This window comes from Diceros bicornis, chromosome 20, assembly GCF_020826845.1.
Source record: "Diceros bicornis minor isolate mBicDic1 chromosome 20, mDicBic1.mat.cur, whole genome shotgun sequence".
NCBI classification, from domain to species: Eukaryota; Metazoa; Chordata; class Mammalia; order Perissodactyla; family Rhinocerotidae; genus Diceros; species Diceros bicornis.
The window spans coordinates 46,031,381-46,048,457 of NC_080759.1; the positions used below are offsets into that span (position 1 = coordinate 46,031,381).

General features: G+C 34.4%; 1 protein-coding gene across 2 annotated transcripts in view; it reads left to right on the top strand.

Moving 5' to 3' along the window:
* Nucleotides 1-17,077, top strand: part of CDH18 (cadherin 18) — a 305,318-nt gene that overhangs the window by 175,668 nt on the left and 112,573 nt on the right. For both annotated transcript variants that reach the window (XM_058564305.1, XM_058564306.1), the window contains exon 4: nucleotides 8,523-8,690. In XM_058564305.1, the coding sequence (XP_058420288.1) occupies nucleotides 8,523-8,690 (168 nt within the window). The remainder of the gene's footprint in view (nucleotides 1-8,522; nucleotides 8,691-17,077) is intronic.

The window sequence follows — 17,077 nt, forward strand, 5'->3', positions numbered from 1 at the left end:
TTATTTATTTATTTATTTATTTTTTTTGGTGAGGAAGATTAGCCCTGAGCTAACATCTGTTGCCAATCCTCTTTTTGCTGAGGAAGATTGGCCCTGGGCTAACATCCGTGCCCATCTTCCTCTACTGTATATGCGGGACGCCTGCCACAGCATGGCTTGATAAGTGGTGCATGTGTCCGCCCCCAGGATCGGAACCTGCGAACCCCGGCCACCAAAGCAGAGCGTGCGAACTTAACCACTACACCACCAGGCGAGCCTCACTCCAGTATATTTTAATAGACATTACATAATGACATGATAGACTCTGAATGAATGTGCAATTGAGAAAATTAAGAAGCAAAAGAAGCAAGTGAACCAAAGTGCATATGTGTAGTTTAGACACCAAAAAAAAACTCACCACTTCCTCATAAATGTATATGTGTACCTTGGAGGTTTCTGTAGGAATTTGAATGTGCATCCTTGTTTATTTGTTCTAGTCTTTTAGGAGTTTTATTTTGCAGTCCTCTGTGGTATTATCTTATGAACCAGGTTTGCACATTTCCATCTTAAATTCTTTCTAGTGAGTAAAAATGCAAGAAAACATTTTGGAGGATCTATTGGGGTATATGAATATCATCAGTCAGGGAACAAATACATATGGTAGGCCAGTGAGTCAGGTTCAATGAGTGATGTTTATAACCACAGATGAGTTTTCAATGTTATGAACTTGTATTCAGCAGAGAGTAATTCCCAGTTACAAGCCCCTACATATCAAGGTGATTGGGAAGCAGTAGTCAGAAGGTAATTTGCAGACAGTGGGGCACCTACAATAATTTACCAGGAAAGTAATAAGAAACAAAACAAAATGATACAACGGTGATCACATCCTGTTGATTCAACCCAGCATCACAGGAGAATAAGAGGCAACAATTCCCTTTAAAATTTTTGAAGTAAACATTGCTGGTGAAGCATATCTGACAAACATTCAGAATATGCCTTTTCCAGTTACCTAGTATGTATTGAAAAGAGGAGAGTTTTCTTTATTTTTAAACAAACAATACAGTAATATATAGTAATTAATTTAGCTGCCCTGTATTTTTTTCTTTACAAATTTACTTTGTGAAAAGGCCATGTGGTATGTCCTTACTAAGTTTATTTGGAAGACAAAAGTAAGTTATATTACAATTATTGGGTACATGGACACATGGCAGAAACGGCCAACCAAAGGAATCATCATTTCTTACTTGAACTGTGTAAATATAGTTTATCCTGGTCTTGTACATGATTTTAGGCTTCACAGCTTTGTAAAATGTATATTATCATTGCATATTATTTTTTGTGTGTGTGCATGTGTGTATCCCTGTGTATATATGCATTTATTGGCACGACAAGAAAAAGATAAAAAGTGAAGAGGGGCCAGCCGGTGGTGCAAGCGGTTGAGTGCACGCACTCGCTGCAGCAGCCCGGGGTTCACCGGTTTGGATCCCGGGCACGCACCAACGCACCGCTTGTCAAGCCACGCTGTGGCGGCGTCCCATATAAAGTAGAGGAAGATGGGCACGGATGTTAGCTCAGGGCCAATCTTCCTCAGCAAAAAGAGGAGGATTGGCATGGATGTTAGCTCAGGGCTGCTCTTCCTCACACACACACACACACAAAAGTGAAGAAATGTGTACATACATAACAGTAGAACTTCATCTTTCTAATTGTGGCTTTTCAAAGTATGGTCTTGACCCACTTGCACTGGAATCACCTGTAGTCGTTGTTATTGATTTGGGGGATTATCAAGAGGATGTGACTGCCAGATGGCCTGCAAGCTGGACCCGAGCAATCAGAGGCTCCTCACCCCTCCTCTGTCCTTGGAACATGCATTCTGCCCACCGTTCCCACAATGGGAGCATTTTCAAGAATGAGTCCCGAGAGTGCAATGTGTTGTTGAGCTCATTTGGATGGTATACATGACTAACCCCAATTAAGGTCTCTATATAAAGTTTTAAGATTTTGGTGGGTGGGTGCAGAGATCTACTCATCTTGCAGAGATCTACTCATCCAAGACAAGCCTCATAAGTAAGTTCTTTTACTTATTAAACCTGCCACCTACCAACCTGGAGTGGTCTGCCTCTTTCTTCTGTGTCTGTGTAGAGGGGCCAGTTTGCAAACTAACAATGGACTGAATGTTTGTTTCCCCCCAAAATTCATTTATTGAAACCCTAAATCCCAATGTGATGGTATTCTGAGATACAGCCCTTGGAAAGTAATTAGGATTAAGTTAGGTCATGAGGGTGGGACCCTCCTGATGGAATTAGTGGACTTATAAGAAGAGGAAAAGAGAGATCTCTCTCTTTCTCTTTCTCCCTATGCATGTACTGGGGAAAGGCCGTGTGAAGACACAGTGAGAAGGCAGCTGCCTGCAAGCCAGAAAGAGAGCTCCCACCAAGAAACAGTTGGCTGCCGTCTTGATCTTTCCAGCCTCCAAAACTGTGAGAAATAAATTTCTATTCTTTGAGCTACTGAGTCCATGGTATTTTTTTATGGCAGCCTGAGCAGACTAACACAGTAGTCGATTAGAGCTATAAGTAGACCAGACCCACGGCAATTATTAAAGAGTGCTAGAGACTGGGGTCTAGGTCTAAGGAATTTACTTTAAGGAGATTTCAAGGTAATGTTGAATCAGAGCCAAATTTGAAAAACAATAGCAATACTGTAAAAATTTGCTGACTGAATAATCAAACATCCAAACTGGTACACTGTTTAGAATGAAAAGAAGCTTTAATAGTTAAGAAAAGACAGGGATAATCTGAAAATGTCCTGGGAAAATCAGTATATAAAGTCACTTTGCATAGATAGTTTCACATGTAGCTCATATTTGCTTTTTAAAAAATCGTTTTGCTTACTGTTTTCACTCTTTTCAAATGTAGCATCCTGGATAAAAGAGGGGGCAAATCAATATGTGTGTGTGTGTGTCTGTTTGTTCAAAATATATACTTAATTCTGCAAAAATTCCAGCTAAGCACTGAGAATGGAAAGTAGACTTTGAATTACTCTTTAAATTAACTGTTTTTTTTTCAAAATATTGGGAAAATATAAATGTCTACCATTTTTTCCCAACTTCTTTCAACATTGTTCACATTTGCTGATAAATTTATCAAATTGGAATATTTATAAAAATAAGTTAATGATTAAATATCTATGTAAATGTTCTAAATATGGATAAAAGATTGTTTATCCATGATGGTAAAATTACCCACTCAATAGATGAGCAGAGAAAGAAGAGTTCATGGTAATTCTGGCTACTTGGAGCATAGCAAAAGTGTTCTGCAGGGTGAGAGAGATCAACGACCAGGAACATTCAGAAGAATGGTGTGATCTTGGACAAGGGATGTTAAAGCCAGCTTGAACCATCCATCTGCTTCAAGTAATCAGGAAGTATATCAGTATTTTAAACTGTAAAATTAGAAAGTATTTTATATGTTTTTAATCTTAATAACCAATCCAGATATAATACATGAGTAAAATTAAATTGACTTAAGAAATAATTAATTCAGTGACACCGTGTATCATTTACTGTTGAAAAACCCACAATCTGAACCAGGAAAGGCATTCTTCTTTAAAAATGTTAAAGATCTCTTCTGCTAAAAAAAAGTACATTCCCAGTTTTTAAAAGTTACTGTGCAGCAAACTAAGAATAGAGAGAAACATCCTCAACTTCGTCAATTAATCCTTTTTTGATCAATCAAGACTAGCTACAAAATATCTCCAGCTAACATCAGTGTAATGATAAGAAACTGAAAACTTCTCTACTAAGATCAAGAACAAGGTGAAGATACCCCCTCTCACTACTCCTTTAGAATATCATACCAGAATTCTAGCTAATGCAGTAAAATATTTCTTAGGAAATAAAAGCTATACGGATTGGTAAAGAAGAAATAAAACTATATTTGTTTACAGATGATATAGTTGTCTATGTAGAAAATCCAAAGTAATCAATGACAACAAGAACAAAGATTCCTGGAACCCATAAGCATTTTAGCAAGGTTTCAGGATATAAGGATAATGTAAAAAAGCCAATCACTTTCCTATATACCAGCAATGAACAAGTGGAATTTAACTTAAAAATGCAATATCATTTAGGTTAGCTTCCCCACAAAAGAAATACTTAGGTATAAATATAACAAAAAAGGCACAAAATCTATATGAGCAAAACTACAAAACTATAATGAAGGAAACAAAGAATTAAATAAATGGAGAGATATTCCATGTTCATGGATAGAACGACTCAATATTCTCAAGATGTCAGTTCTTCCCAACTTTATATATAGAGTCAGTTAAATACCAATCAAAAATCTCAGCAAGTTATTTTGTGGATATTGACAAATTGATACTAAAGTTTGTATATAGAGGCAAAGATCCAGAATAGCCAACACAATATTGAAGAAGAACAAAGTTGGAGAACTGACACTACCTGACTTTAAGACTTACTATAAAGCTATAGTAATCAAGATGGTGTGGTATTGATGGAAGAATAGACAAATACATCAATGGAACAGAATAGAGAGCCCCAAAACAGACCCTCATACACATAGTCAAGTGATCTTTGACAAAGGAGCAAAGGCAATACAATGAAGAAAAGATAGTCTTTCCAACAAATAGTACTGGAATAAATTGACATCTACGTGCAAAAAAAATGACAGGCATTACACTCTTAACAAAAGGTAAATCAAAATAGATCACAGACCTAAATATAAAACACAAAACTATAGGGGCCAGCCAGGTGGTGCAAGCAGTTAAGTGTACACGCTCTGCTGCGGCGGCCTGGGGTTCACCGGTTCAGATCCTAGGCGTGTACCGACGCACCAATGGCAAGCCATGCTGTGGCAGGCGTCCCGTATAAAGTGGAGGAAGATGGGCACAGATGTTAGCCCAAGACCAGTCTTCCTCAGCAAAAAAAGAAGAAGATTGGCAGATGTTAGCACAGGGCTGATCTTTCTCACACACACACAAAAAAAAACACAAAACTATAAATTTCCTGGAAGATAACGTAGGAGAAAATCTAGATGACCTTGGGAATGGCAATGATTTTTTAAATACAATACCAAAGTCATGATCCATGAAGGGAATAATTGATCATTTGGACTTCAAAAATCAAAAACGTCTACACTGTGAAAGACACTGTCAAGGCAAGAACGAGAAGGCAAGTCATAGCCTGGGAGGAAATATTTGCAGAAGACATATCTGATAAAGGACTGTTATCTAAAATAGACAAAGAACTCTTAAAACTCAACAATAAGAAAACAATGGGCAAAAGACCTTAACAGACACTTCACCAAATAAAACATACATATGAAAATAAGCATATGAAAAAAGTGTTCAACACCATATGCCATTAGGGAAATGCAAATTAAAACAATGAGATACCACTACCCGCTTCAAACAATGGCCAAAATCCAAAACACTGACAACACAAATGCTGATGAGGATGTGAACAATAGGAACTCTCATTCACTGTTAATGGGAATGTAAAATGGTACAACCACTTTGGAAGACAGGTTGTAGTTTCTTAGAAAACTAAACAGACTCTTACCATAAGATCTAGCAATCATGCTCCTTGATAGTTACTCAAAGGAGCTAAAAACTTATAACCACACAAAAAACCTGCCAATAGATGTTTATAGCAGCTTTATTCATAATCACCAAAACTAGGGAAAATCCAAGATGTTGTCCAGCAGGTAATATATAAACAAACTACAATACATCCAGATAATAGAATATTATTTTGCACTAAAAAGAAATGAGCTATCAAGCCATGAAAAGACACGGAGGATCCTTAAATGACTACTATTAAGTAACGAAGCCAGTCTGAAAAGGCTAGTGTATGATTCCAATTATATGACATTTTGGAAAAGGCAAAATTATGGAGACGGTAAAAAGATCAGTGGTTGCCAGGGACTGGGATGAGGGAGGGATGAACAGGTGGAGCAGAGAGGATTTTTAGGGCAGTTAAATTATTCTGTGTGATACTGTAATGATGGATACACGTCATTATACATTTGTCCACACCCATAGTATGTGTAACACCAAGAATGAACTGTACTGTAAACTATGGACTCTGGGTGATCATTACCTGTCACTGTAGGTTCATCAGTTGTAACAAATGCACCATTCTGATGCAAGATGTTGATAATGGGGGAGGCTGTGTGTTTAGGGGGGAGGGGTGGTACATGGCAACTGTCTACTTTCTTCTCAATTTTTCTGTGGACCTAAAACTGCTCTGAAAAATAGTCTACTTAAAAGGAAAAAAAAGAAGTTACTGTGCATCAGCTGTGTTCTAGGCTACCCCAATTACAATCATCTGGGCTACATGTTAGAAGAGAGTTATATATACTAGGTTCATGTAGCTATGGTAATTTGACTGAACATTCCCGGTACCTATGTTCCCTCAGGGGAGGTCATAACTAAGTACATGCAACTGGGCTATCCTCAAGAGAATCGTGAGTTTAAATGGATCCTCAGACAATCATTTCTGAGAAGTATGTGTCAATTATGGATATGCTCTTTTCTTTCCATAAGCAAATTTGTCTGACAAGTTTCTTCCCATTTTGTGTCAGAAGCAGCTGTATTATAAAAGAAGGGAGAAAATGGCAATGAAATGAAATTATTAAAGTCTGTGCTATAAAACAGGAGTCGTGCTGATTTCTCTAATCCTCTTAAATGAATAACATTCAAATTGTATAAAAGGAATATCTATCATTCACTTTGTAACGATTGATTTTCCTTTTATATATTTATATTCTGCAAATATTGCTTTAATGATTTCATTGTAAAACATTATCCTGGACAATAATCTAATACAATCTCCACACCAGAGGAAAATCCCATTTATAATGTATTCTTTGTAGAATGGCATCTTTATATTTTTTCAAATATTAGAAAGTATACATGTCTTTCATAAAATATTTTTATAAATTCTTAGCTTGTTCATTTCTGTATCAATTCAATTTCTTCTTATATAATTATCATATGTGGTAAAACATTGTTCTTTTTAATAAGTATGCTTCAGGCTTTTTCATATGCATGAATTAGATGAATCATTTATTATCACATTATTATAATTTCTTTTGATAAAAATAATTTTCATTTCTATTTAGCTTCAGGAAAGTTTTCCTGAACTCTCTCCATTGTATATTCACAAATGTTGGAAGTTGTGGGATCTGTTTTCCTGGTGCCTGAGGCTCTCCTCTCAAAGTCATCATGCATGCAATCAATTCAGTAACAAAACATAGTGGTTCAGTGTTCTGTATTCAAAATTACTGATTGATTAATCCTTTCCACTTTTAAAAGACTATTTTTTAACTTGAATATACAATGCTATTTTCTCTCATTATATCAAGATGTTATCTGTAAAAGTGTTTGTTAAACTCTATAGTTAGCAGTTATTATAATTGGCATCGTCCTATGAATTGTAGCAACTAATCAAGTGTGTGTGTGATTGAAGCCATTGGTGCATTTCTCAAAAGTGACATGACCCAAATATTTTTGATAAAATTTAAAAGGTGTTTGTTAAATGTTGACCAATGTTTGGAGTAGCAAATTTATATGCATATATAATATAAATGTAAGTACATATATGCATGCATATTTATACTTATTTATAATAGGGCTTATGTACATGAGGACAATTTTTTATTTTAAGACATAGTTAATAGTCCTGGGGTAAGCTTGGACTTCTGGAAAATGTATTTTAGTCTTAAATTTAAGGCTGTGTTGACAAAGCAATATAATTTATATGTGTGTCTGTGTTTGTGTTTACCTATGCATAATTACATATGAATATATAAGATTTTTAATCTCTTTATTGAATCTAAGTATTAATTCATGAAAAGGCACATTAAATGTCTCCTTTGGCATTATAAGATAAAGAATGTGACTTTAACATGTGATTTTTTGAATCAATCTTACCGCCTTATTTATTTTGCTTATGTACTTAGATCTAGTTCTTGTACTAGTTGTTATTTTGACAAAAATAGTAGGTTTCTTAGTCTTGATAAAAGTTAAAATGCCTCCCATCCATAATCATTGTTAAAGCGTCCACACTCCTCCAATATTTTTCATCAAACTTTGATAACCCTGTGAGGAAGCTATGTAAATTGTTCTGTAAAGAGGAAAATTAACTTCTACTCAAATTATCTCAATGGACACTTGTGAGGAGCACAAATTGTGAAATATTCAGCACACCAGCAGAAGGAACAAGCTTGGGCTGCAAAGCTGCCCTCTAGGGGCCATCCACCCCAGGAAGGCAAAGAGATGGGTATCTTAATTTGCCACTAATAGATTGGTTTGGGATATGTGGTTGTAAATAAATGTTTCAATGGAACAGTTTTAGTAACATTGTTAGGGTACTGCTTGTCTCAGAAACCTGGCTTTCTCTCAAAAGTATTTCATTTAAAAATACATTTCTTAAAACAGAAAAAAAAAGAGAGAGATATCTATGTTGCTTCTCATTTGATGTATAATCTCTACTGTCTTGTTTAAAATATATATTACAGGAGTTATTAGAACTGCCTTACACAATATGGACAGAGAAGCCAGAGAGCACTACTCGGTGGTCATTCAAGCCAAAGACATGGCTGGGCAAGTTGGAGGGCTTTCAGGATCGACAACGGTCAACATCACCCTGACCGATGTCAACGACAACCCCCCGCGGTTTCCGCAGAGTATGTACCTGTTTCTTATGATTTGCACTTATCACTATTCATTTACATAAAGCAAAATGAAATACTTGAATATAATGTCATGTCACTGTATCTTCCATGAGAATATTTTGTTTTTGTGCTATATGGTCTTCCTTCTATACACAAGACTAAAGAAATCGCTCCACCTGTTGTCTCTTGAACCTGGTAGATAGTTGTCACTGTGTTAAGATATGCACTTCAGTTGGCATCACAGTTAAGTATTAAAAATGACGTAGTGGTACTAAGTAATGACATCCTGCATTTGCTGAAGTAGTTATGTATTGCTAAGATATTCATGGAGATATTAAAAATACATTTTGATATGGGCATTCTACTCTTGAAAAATGATTGCACATGTGCCTTTTGTGAGTAAAATTTTTTTAAAAATCATTAATGTTGTGAATGAATGACCTGCACATGCGCACACGCACACACACACCATCCAACAGCAGGGTAGAGCTAATATAATAAGAGGGGATGGTAGGATCTCGGAGTAGAATATGAGCCTTAAGAATGGAAAACACAAAATAGCAGGCAATTCAGGGAGAGAAAGTGTCAGTTCTGTGAGTTTGGAAGGAAATGGTATTTATGACATCTTCAGACTGGGAAAGAAACATATATGAGTATTTCTAACGTGGCAGAACTGTGGACGACATCTTATAGAATAATCTTTAATTATAAAAACCCTGTTGGGAAGTTCTCCCTATGTCCTTCTTACACATGATGTTTAAAACTATAGTAAAGTAGACAACATGGTATGTGAATAAAGATTCTTCACAAGTCAGTGCAAAATGCCTTCCCCAGCCTTATGTCTTAATATTGCTCAGTATACTCCAGGCCTAGCCACAATGGAATGCTGCCTGTTCCTAAAACGTAACACTTTGCACATCCTTAATTTAACCTAGAATTCTCTACACTCACGTTTCTTTCTTTAAAAGCCCTGTTATAAATTTCTCGCAACTCCGTTGCAGAATTAGTAGAGAGTTAATTAATCCTTGTTTCCTGTTACATAGCACTTTCATGTAATGTCTGCTTCCATAGGCGCGTATCTCCTCTACTACTCTGAGTCCCTGTAAGTAAGAATGATGCTTGAGTTGTCTTTGTAACCTTAAGCATTCAGGTTAGTGCCCAGCCCTGGATAAATGATTACTAAATGAATGAGTGAATGAGTTGAATTTAAATACTCTGTTAAACTACCATTGTTAAAAGACATGCAAGTCAAGTTCACAGTTAGGTAAAACCACTTTAAAATATTGATTCTAGAGATAAGATGATGTGACCTGGTTCATTCATGTGGTCTTTGCTCTAGGAAGAAAATATGCTTGAAGGAAAATTATAAATCATAGATAAGTCCACATGACATTAAACCGAAAAATATAATTAAATTTTAAGTCGTTTTACAAATTACAGTGTACTTTTGCATTTATTTTCTCACTTAATCCACAAATATGCATATACACAAATATCACTATAAGACAAGTGCTATTATTTTATAGGATAAGGAAACTGAAGTTCAAAGATTTTTTTTAAAAGATAATGAGTGATAATGCTAAACTCAACTGACTATAAACTTTATGATAATTTACAACACCAACTTGTCTACCTTATTTTCAAGTAGATTCTACCACTACTATTTTTGAGATGTATATTAATATTATAGTTCTTAATAGAATGAAAACTCAAGTTATACAAGATAGAGGCTCAGTAAATTCTTGATCATGGTACAAATAGCATCTCCCAGTCTTTCTCTCCCTCCTCTCCATAAACTAATTTTTAAATTTACAAGTCCATTAAAATTGATTTTAGAAATCAACAGAAAATTGTAATTGTGACGAAGATGGAGAAATTTATTCCTAATTTTAGTATTTTGATTAATAACAGTGTTACCATAAGCATCGGTTCACGGTGAAACAGTTGTTTTACCTGACAAGAACACAGAATAAATGAATACTATCTGAGTGAACTCATTATATCTAATGGGATCTACATTTTTTCAGTCAGTAGCAGTCTATGCGAATGACTGACAAATGTCAATCCTGCCACACTGCAAGATGCATTTAAGTGCTTTGAAACAGAGGCAGTGCACACCCAGAACTTGACACTGGTTTGTTTGAAGATATTTAATTATCCATTCATATTGGACTAAACACACTGCTGCTTTCGGAATGATATGGTGTCACCATGACAAGAGTAGCTTGGAGTAAAGTATTCTTTAATTTACCCACAAGTATTATAACTCATCAAATGGCTAGATATATAGTGGGAAACTTTAAAACTGCTTGGAGAAAAAAAAGATATTATTATGAGGACTTGCATTCACGAAGAACCATGAAATGCATAAATCTGTTTACAGTTCAAAGTGTAAAAAGATCACACCCAGTCATGAAATGGATCGAGTAGTTTAATTGTTTCTCTTAAAATATGATGTTTTGGGGCCAGTCCAATGGTGTAGCGGCTAAGTTCGTGTGCTCCACTTCAGTGGCCTGGGGTTTGCAGGTTCAGATCCCAGGCACGGACTGAGGCACCACTTGTCAAGCCATGCTGTGGCGGTGTCCCATATAAAAAGTAGAGGAAGATGGGCATGGATGTTAGCCCAGGGCAAATGTTTCTTGGCAAAAAGAGGACTGGCAACTGATGTTAGCTCAGGGCTAATCTTCCTCACCAAAAAAAAAAAAAAGATATTTTTACAGTTCACCTTCTGACTTCTTTGTCTCTTCTCCTGTCTAAGAGAGCCATGTTTCTTATACCATTACTGTGATTGACTCTATTATAAACATCCGGCACATAAAACTTTGCAAAATATTACCTTGAAGCATTTTTTTCTTTTCTTTTTCTTTCTTTTATTAATCTACCATGGCCTGAGAAAGTGAGTCAGCTTGTTATATCTTGTATCTTAATTTAAAGTTATCACTGTACCTTAATTTAAAGTAAATAGGCTTTGAGTTAGTGTTTGAGAGCTAGAGAGTGAACTAGACTAATAATTTCCTTTACAAAGTTTCTACACTAGGGAGTTACAAGCACAGTTGCCTAGGATATAAGACAAATAAAGATCCAGGCTGAAGCAGGTTGCCTGTCAGTGTCAGGGAGGTGGGAGGGGAAAGTAAAGACCGAATCATGCATGCCCAACTAAGAGGACATTGATAATTCCAGGTAATGCCTACATGCGGGCAGGAAAGTGTTAGGAAAGGGAGCTGTTTGTAAGACTCACAGTGCAAGAGAAAAAATCAGCTCATCTGTGGGTCGAATCCTTGCTCTAAAGACGCAAGGGCTGCCCAGTTTTCCTTGAGAGAAAAACATCTCAAGGTGTAAAATTCCTCAATATTAGTTCCTCTATTGAAAGGAATCCAGTCTACTTAAGGTTCTTGATATTTCCTTCTCCAGTTTTAACTATGTTATAGTTATTGCTTAATTTTTTTCTTAGGTATGTAAAAAGTCAACATCTGTTATTCTGTATAAAGAATATGCATGTAAAATTCAATAACTTTCATGAAAGTTCATAAAGCAGACCTTCCATACCCTAAATGGGAGGAGTTGTGTTTTGAGACTTGCCCTTGTAGAGTAAATAACCAAGTTGGGGAAGGATGAATAACACATGTCAACTGATCACAATAAAACGGTAGAAACTTGACTACCTAATCAAACTTCCCCAAGAACTTGAAATGATTGCAAGTTATGTCATCTAATAAGTTAAGCCCACTTATGACTAGAGATGATATAGTGCAATGTAACATTGGGAAGATAAAGTCCTAAAAGTTCGATAGATGGCAGTATTTCCCATAACACTAAAAATTACAGATATTCAAATGATTTAGGTAAGTTTTAATGTTAGTGGAAAAGAAAATATCACTGATGAAGATTTTGATATTGATATGATTTTGTCGATAGCAAAATATTTTAGAGGAAGGACCGTTGTTTTTAATTTATTATTTATATTTTCATGAAAACAAATCTAAATGATGTACAATATATTCATCATTAATATTTTATTGGAAACAGGAAATAAAAGAACAAACAAGAAACCTTCTCCTTTGTCCATCAAAATGTGAAGTGTATGTTTTAATTACCAGCAAGCTGGAGGTTCTCTAGTATACTTTTACAAATGATATCTAGTTCGTTTTATTATAATTAAAGATATATATTTTGAAATTAGTTGAGAGTTTTTTGTTTTGTACTTGATTTAGATAAGTGTCCCTACGCACTTTAAAAGAAGGTAAATTATGCAGCTGCACAGTTAAATTTCTACATATGTAAATTAGTTCAAGTTACTTAATGTCATTTAAATTTTCTGTATCTATACAGAATTTTTGTTGTCAGCTATCAAGAGATGTACATTAATGTCTCCCACTATGATACTGGATTTTTCTATTTATCTTTTTATTTTGTATTAGTTTTTTGTTTTGTTTTGTTTAGATATAGTTTGAAACCATGTCACTGGATATACACAGATTTAAGGCTGTGATATCTCTGTCTTGGATTGGAAATGTTTCATTCTGAAACATTTCTCTTTGACTTTAATAATGGTCCATAACTTAAAGTCCAATTTGTCTGATATTAATATAACTATATCACATTTTTCTTTTCTCCTTTTTGTGATAATGGTTGGATGGTATAATGTTTTGCATCATTTTACTTTCAAACTATATTGTTCTTATTTTTTAAAAGTTTCATGTGAGCCACAAAGCTAAGTATTTGTTGTTTTGTTTTATTTTAATCTGGTTTTACAATTTTTGTTTTCTATTTTGATTTACTACATTTATAATTAATTTAATTACTGATATATTTCTATTTAAGTCTACTGTCTTGCTTTTTTAAATTTTTTTCTTTCCTTTTTTCTCCTTTCTTACTTTCTTTAAATTATTCACATATTTCATTCCATTCATTTTCTCCTCCTTAAACATTCTTTATATTACTTTCTTTTATTTTTCTTTAATGTTTGCTCTAGATATTATAATTTATTTCATTACACCTTAAATTATAATTTTACTGCTTGAAAAACGGAACAAGATTAAAACTGATTAACACCGTTATACCTGTTTGATCTTTGCTATTTTTCTCATCTTATATGTTAAGCCCTATATTATCATTGCCCTATATTATCGTAAGCACTATATTATCATCATAAATAATGAAATTATTGTTATTTTTGTTATTTTAAATAATAATTATTTTTTGTCAACAATAATTTATCCTTTCTAGTGCTATTTATTCTTTCCTGAATTTCTATATTTCCTTCTAGAATAATTTTTTCTTCTAAGGGACACTTTAAATGTTCTAAAAAGAATATCTTTCTGCTTCTTTTAGTGCTAGTCTACTGTTATTGAATTTTTCCTTTTTTAAATAAACATTGTTTTTCCTACTTTTAGAGGATATTTCCACTGGGGATAGAATTCTATTTTGAAAGATTTTCCCTATTTCAATAATAAATGATGTAGTTTAATTGTCAGCTGACTACCATATTGTCTGTTGCAAAGTCAGCTGTCAGTCTTATTATTGCTTTACTGTAGATTAGTTTATTCTACTTTAATGGATCTTTCTTATTTTAAGAAATTGTTTGTATTTTGTTTTGAAGAGTTTAACTGTGATGCACCCAGGAGGTATTTTCTTATTTTTTTATGATCTGCCTTTCAGTTATAAGGAATTTTTAAAATTTTTTTTTCAGGGAAAGATTTGCCCCAAGCTAACATCTATTGCCAAGCATCCTCTTTTTTTCCCTCCCCAAAGCCCTAGTACCTAGTTGTATATACTGGTTGTAAGTTCTAGTTCTTTTATGTGAGCTGCCACCATGGCATGGCAACTGACAGACACGTGGTGTGGTTCTGCAACCAGGAAAGGAACCCAGGCCACCAAACAGTGAAAGCACCGAATTTTAATCACTAGGCCATCAGGGCTGGCTCATAAGGAATTTTATTTTTTGTGTGAGGAAGATCAGCCCTGAGCTAACATCTGCCAATCCTCCTCTTTTTTTGCTGAGGAAGACTGGCCCTGGGCTAACATCTACACCCATCTTCTTGCACTTTGTATGGGATGCTACCACAGCATGGCCTGACGAGCGGTGCGTCAGTGCGCGCCTGGGATCTGAACCGGTAAACCCTGGGCCGCCACAGTAGAGCGCGTGCACTTAACTGCTTGGCCGCCGGGCTGGCGCCTCATAAGGAATTTTTAAACTATCTTTTACTAGTTCTGGGAAACTTTGGTAAGCATTATTCAAATATTTCTTTTATCTTATTTTCCAACTTCTCTCTTGCTGAGAGCATTGCCAAAGCATGCATTTTAAGTCTTTTAACTTTCACCACTAGTTTATTATTCTTTTTTCTGTACATTTAAAATATTTTACTCTCTTTTTTAACCTGGATATTTTATATTTACCCATATTCTATTACACTAATCTTCTTTTCCACCATGTTTATTCTCTGATTAACCCCATCTATTAAATCTATGTGCACACTTCAGCACTGAAAATTTTTATTTCTATAATTTTTATTTAATTTATTAAATCTAGATTATTAGCATTCAAATATTTTAGTTCTATACTTTTTACTTGATTTATTAAATATAGATTATTGGTTATTATTGATTTCTGCTAAAAATCTCCAACTTGTTTTCTGTTTTCTTAAACATATTAATCATAGTTATTTCAAAACTCTTTTCTAGTAACTACAATACCAAAATCATGTCTTGGTCATTTTATTGATTATTTTCTTCTTAGTTTTGGTCATTTTCCATTTTTAAGCATGCCTTGGAATTGTTTATTGAACATTGTGTATAAATAATTGTAGAAGTCTCTAATTATGTCATCTTTCTCCAGAGAGGGTTGGATTATTTTCTTGTAGATATATACAGCATGGATTAGCTAAATTAGTTAGATTTTGTTAGAACTGATCTATTTCATTTTTTCCTTATTTCTGGGAACTAGCTCTCACTCCTAAAAACTATTCTTTTTCTAGTATCAACTGAAGTTACAAGTGTTTACCAGTTTGGATTCCCAGTGCCTCATGGCTGCTGAAACCCTTAGTTAGCTCTTTTGCCTTCCAGTTTTTCTTTCTCTTGGTTTCTTGGAGTCTCCACATGTGCAAATAAGTGTATGTATCTACAATTACCACAGGAAAATTGCGTTCAGATTTTGTGCTCATCTCTCTGAGGTTTCCTCTTCTCTGTGGCTTTGTTCTAGTTTTAGCCACCATGCTAGCCCTGAACCCCAACCTCTGTCTCCACAAACTATGTAATTTCTCTTTGGACTCTTTTCTCTAGCACTGCATGTTTACAACTGCCCTGAGTCATTGTGAACATAAAACTCATCTTGTTATGCTTCTTTCCTCTCAAGGATCATACCTCATCCAGGCCTTTCTACATTGAATGTTCTCCAGTGACTTGCAACAGTCATTTTATGGATATTGTGCAGCTTTGATAGTTGTATTCTGGAGAAGAGTTAGTCAGAGATATACCATTCCATCATGTCCAGATTGGAAAGGCCATCCCTCTGAAGTTTAAATTGAAAGATCATGGAAGATACTTAGATGAATAGTATTTCAATTTGACATTCAATATGGCTAAACTGAAAGTATGAATTTTGAAAGAAAACTAGAATTCTTTACTTAATTGTAAAACAGACAAGTTATTTGTCTACTATAAATATTTTTTCATTCAGCCTTGGTAAAAACAAAGTATGTTTATCTTATGTTGTGAGATTTAGTATATAAAATACAGTCAATAATTCTTCTATTATATGTTTATTCTATTAAATAAGGTACATATAACTGTAGAGCATATTCTTTCAGACAAGGTAATAGCTATAATAAATAAGGTTGTGGCATTCTAATTTTAAAGTTTAATATTTTGGAAAAAATTTGAGGTTGCCTATTTAGAAACTTACCAGTGATAACATGTCAACCATTTTATGATTTGTTTTTAATCTATTTGGCTGTATGCTATGGCAAAGTTATAGATTGATTCTTTTTCCTTTACTTTGTTTCGTATAGATATGCGTGTTTATGATCCTAGGCATATGTTTCTTAGAAATAATTTTATTCTTACCAGTTAGTCTGTACAGATCAATTTCTAATTCTTCACAGAACACTAAAAAAACTAGGAATGATTTTCAATTAAAATTTACAAGTTTACAGTCTTTCAGCTTTCTATGAGTCATGTTTGTGATTAAGTGAGAGAATGTTAAAAATAAAAGTGACCCACTGTACCATTACTTTGAAGAAAAATTTTTTTATAAAATAATCAGCTTAGCAATAGTGCATGTTGATATATAGTAACACACAATGTGTTAGGTTAAGCAATTTTAAAGATATTATTCCAGTGTACCATGAAGATTCTGATACAGGACAATTGTCCTTTTAATGTATGGCATTCAAATAGCTGTA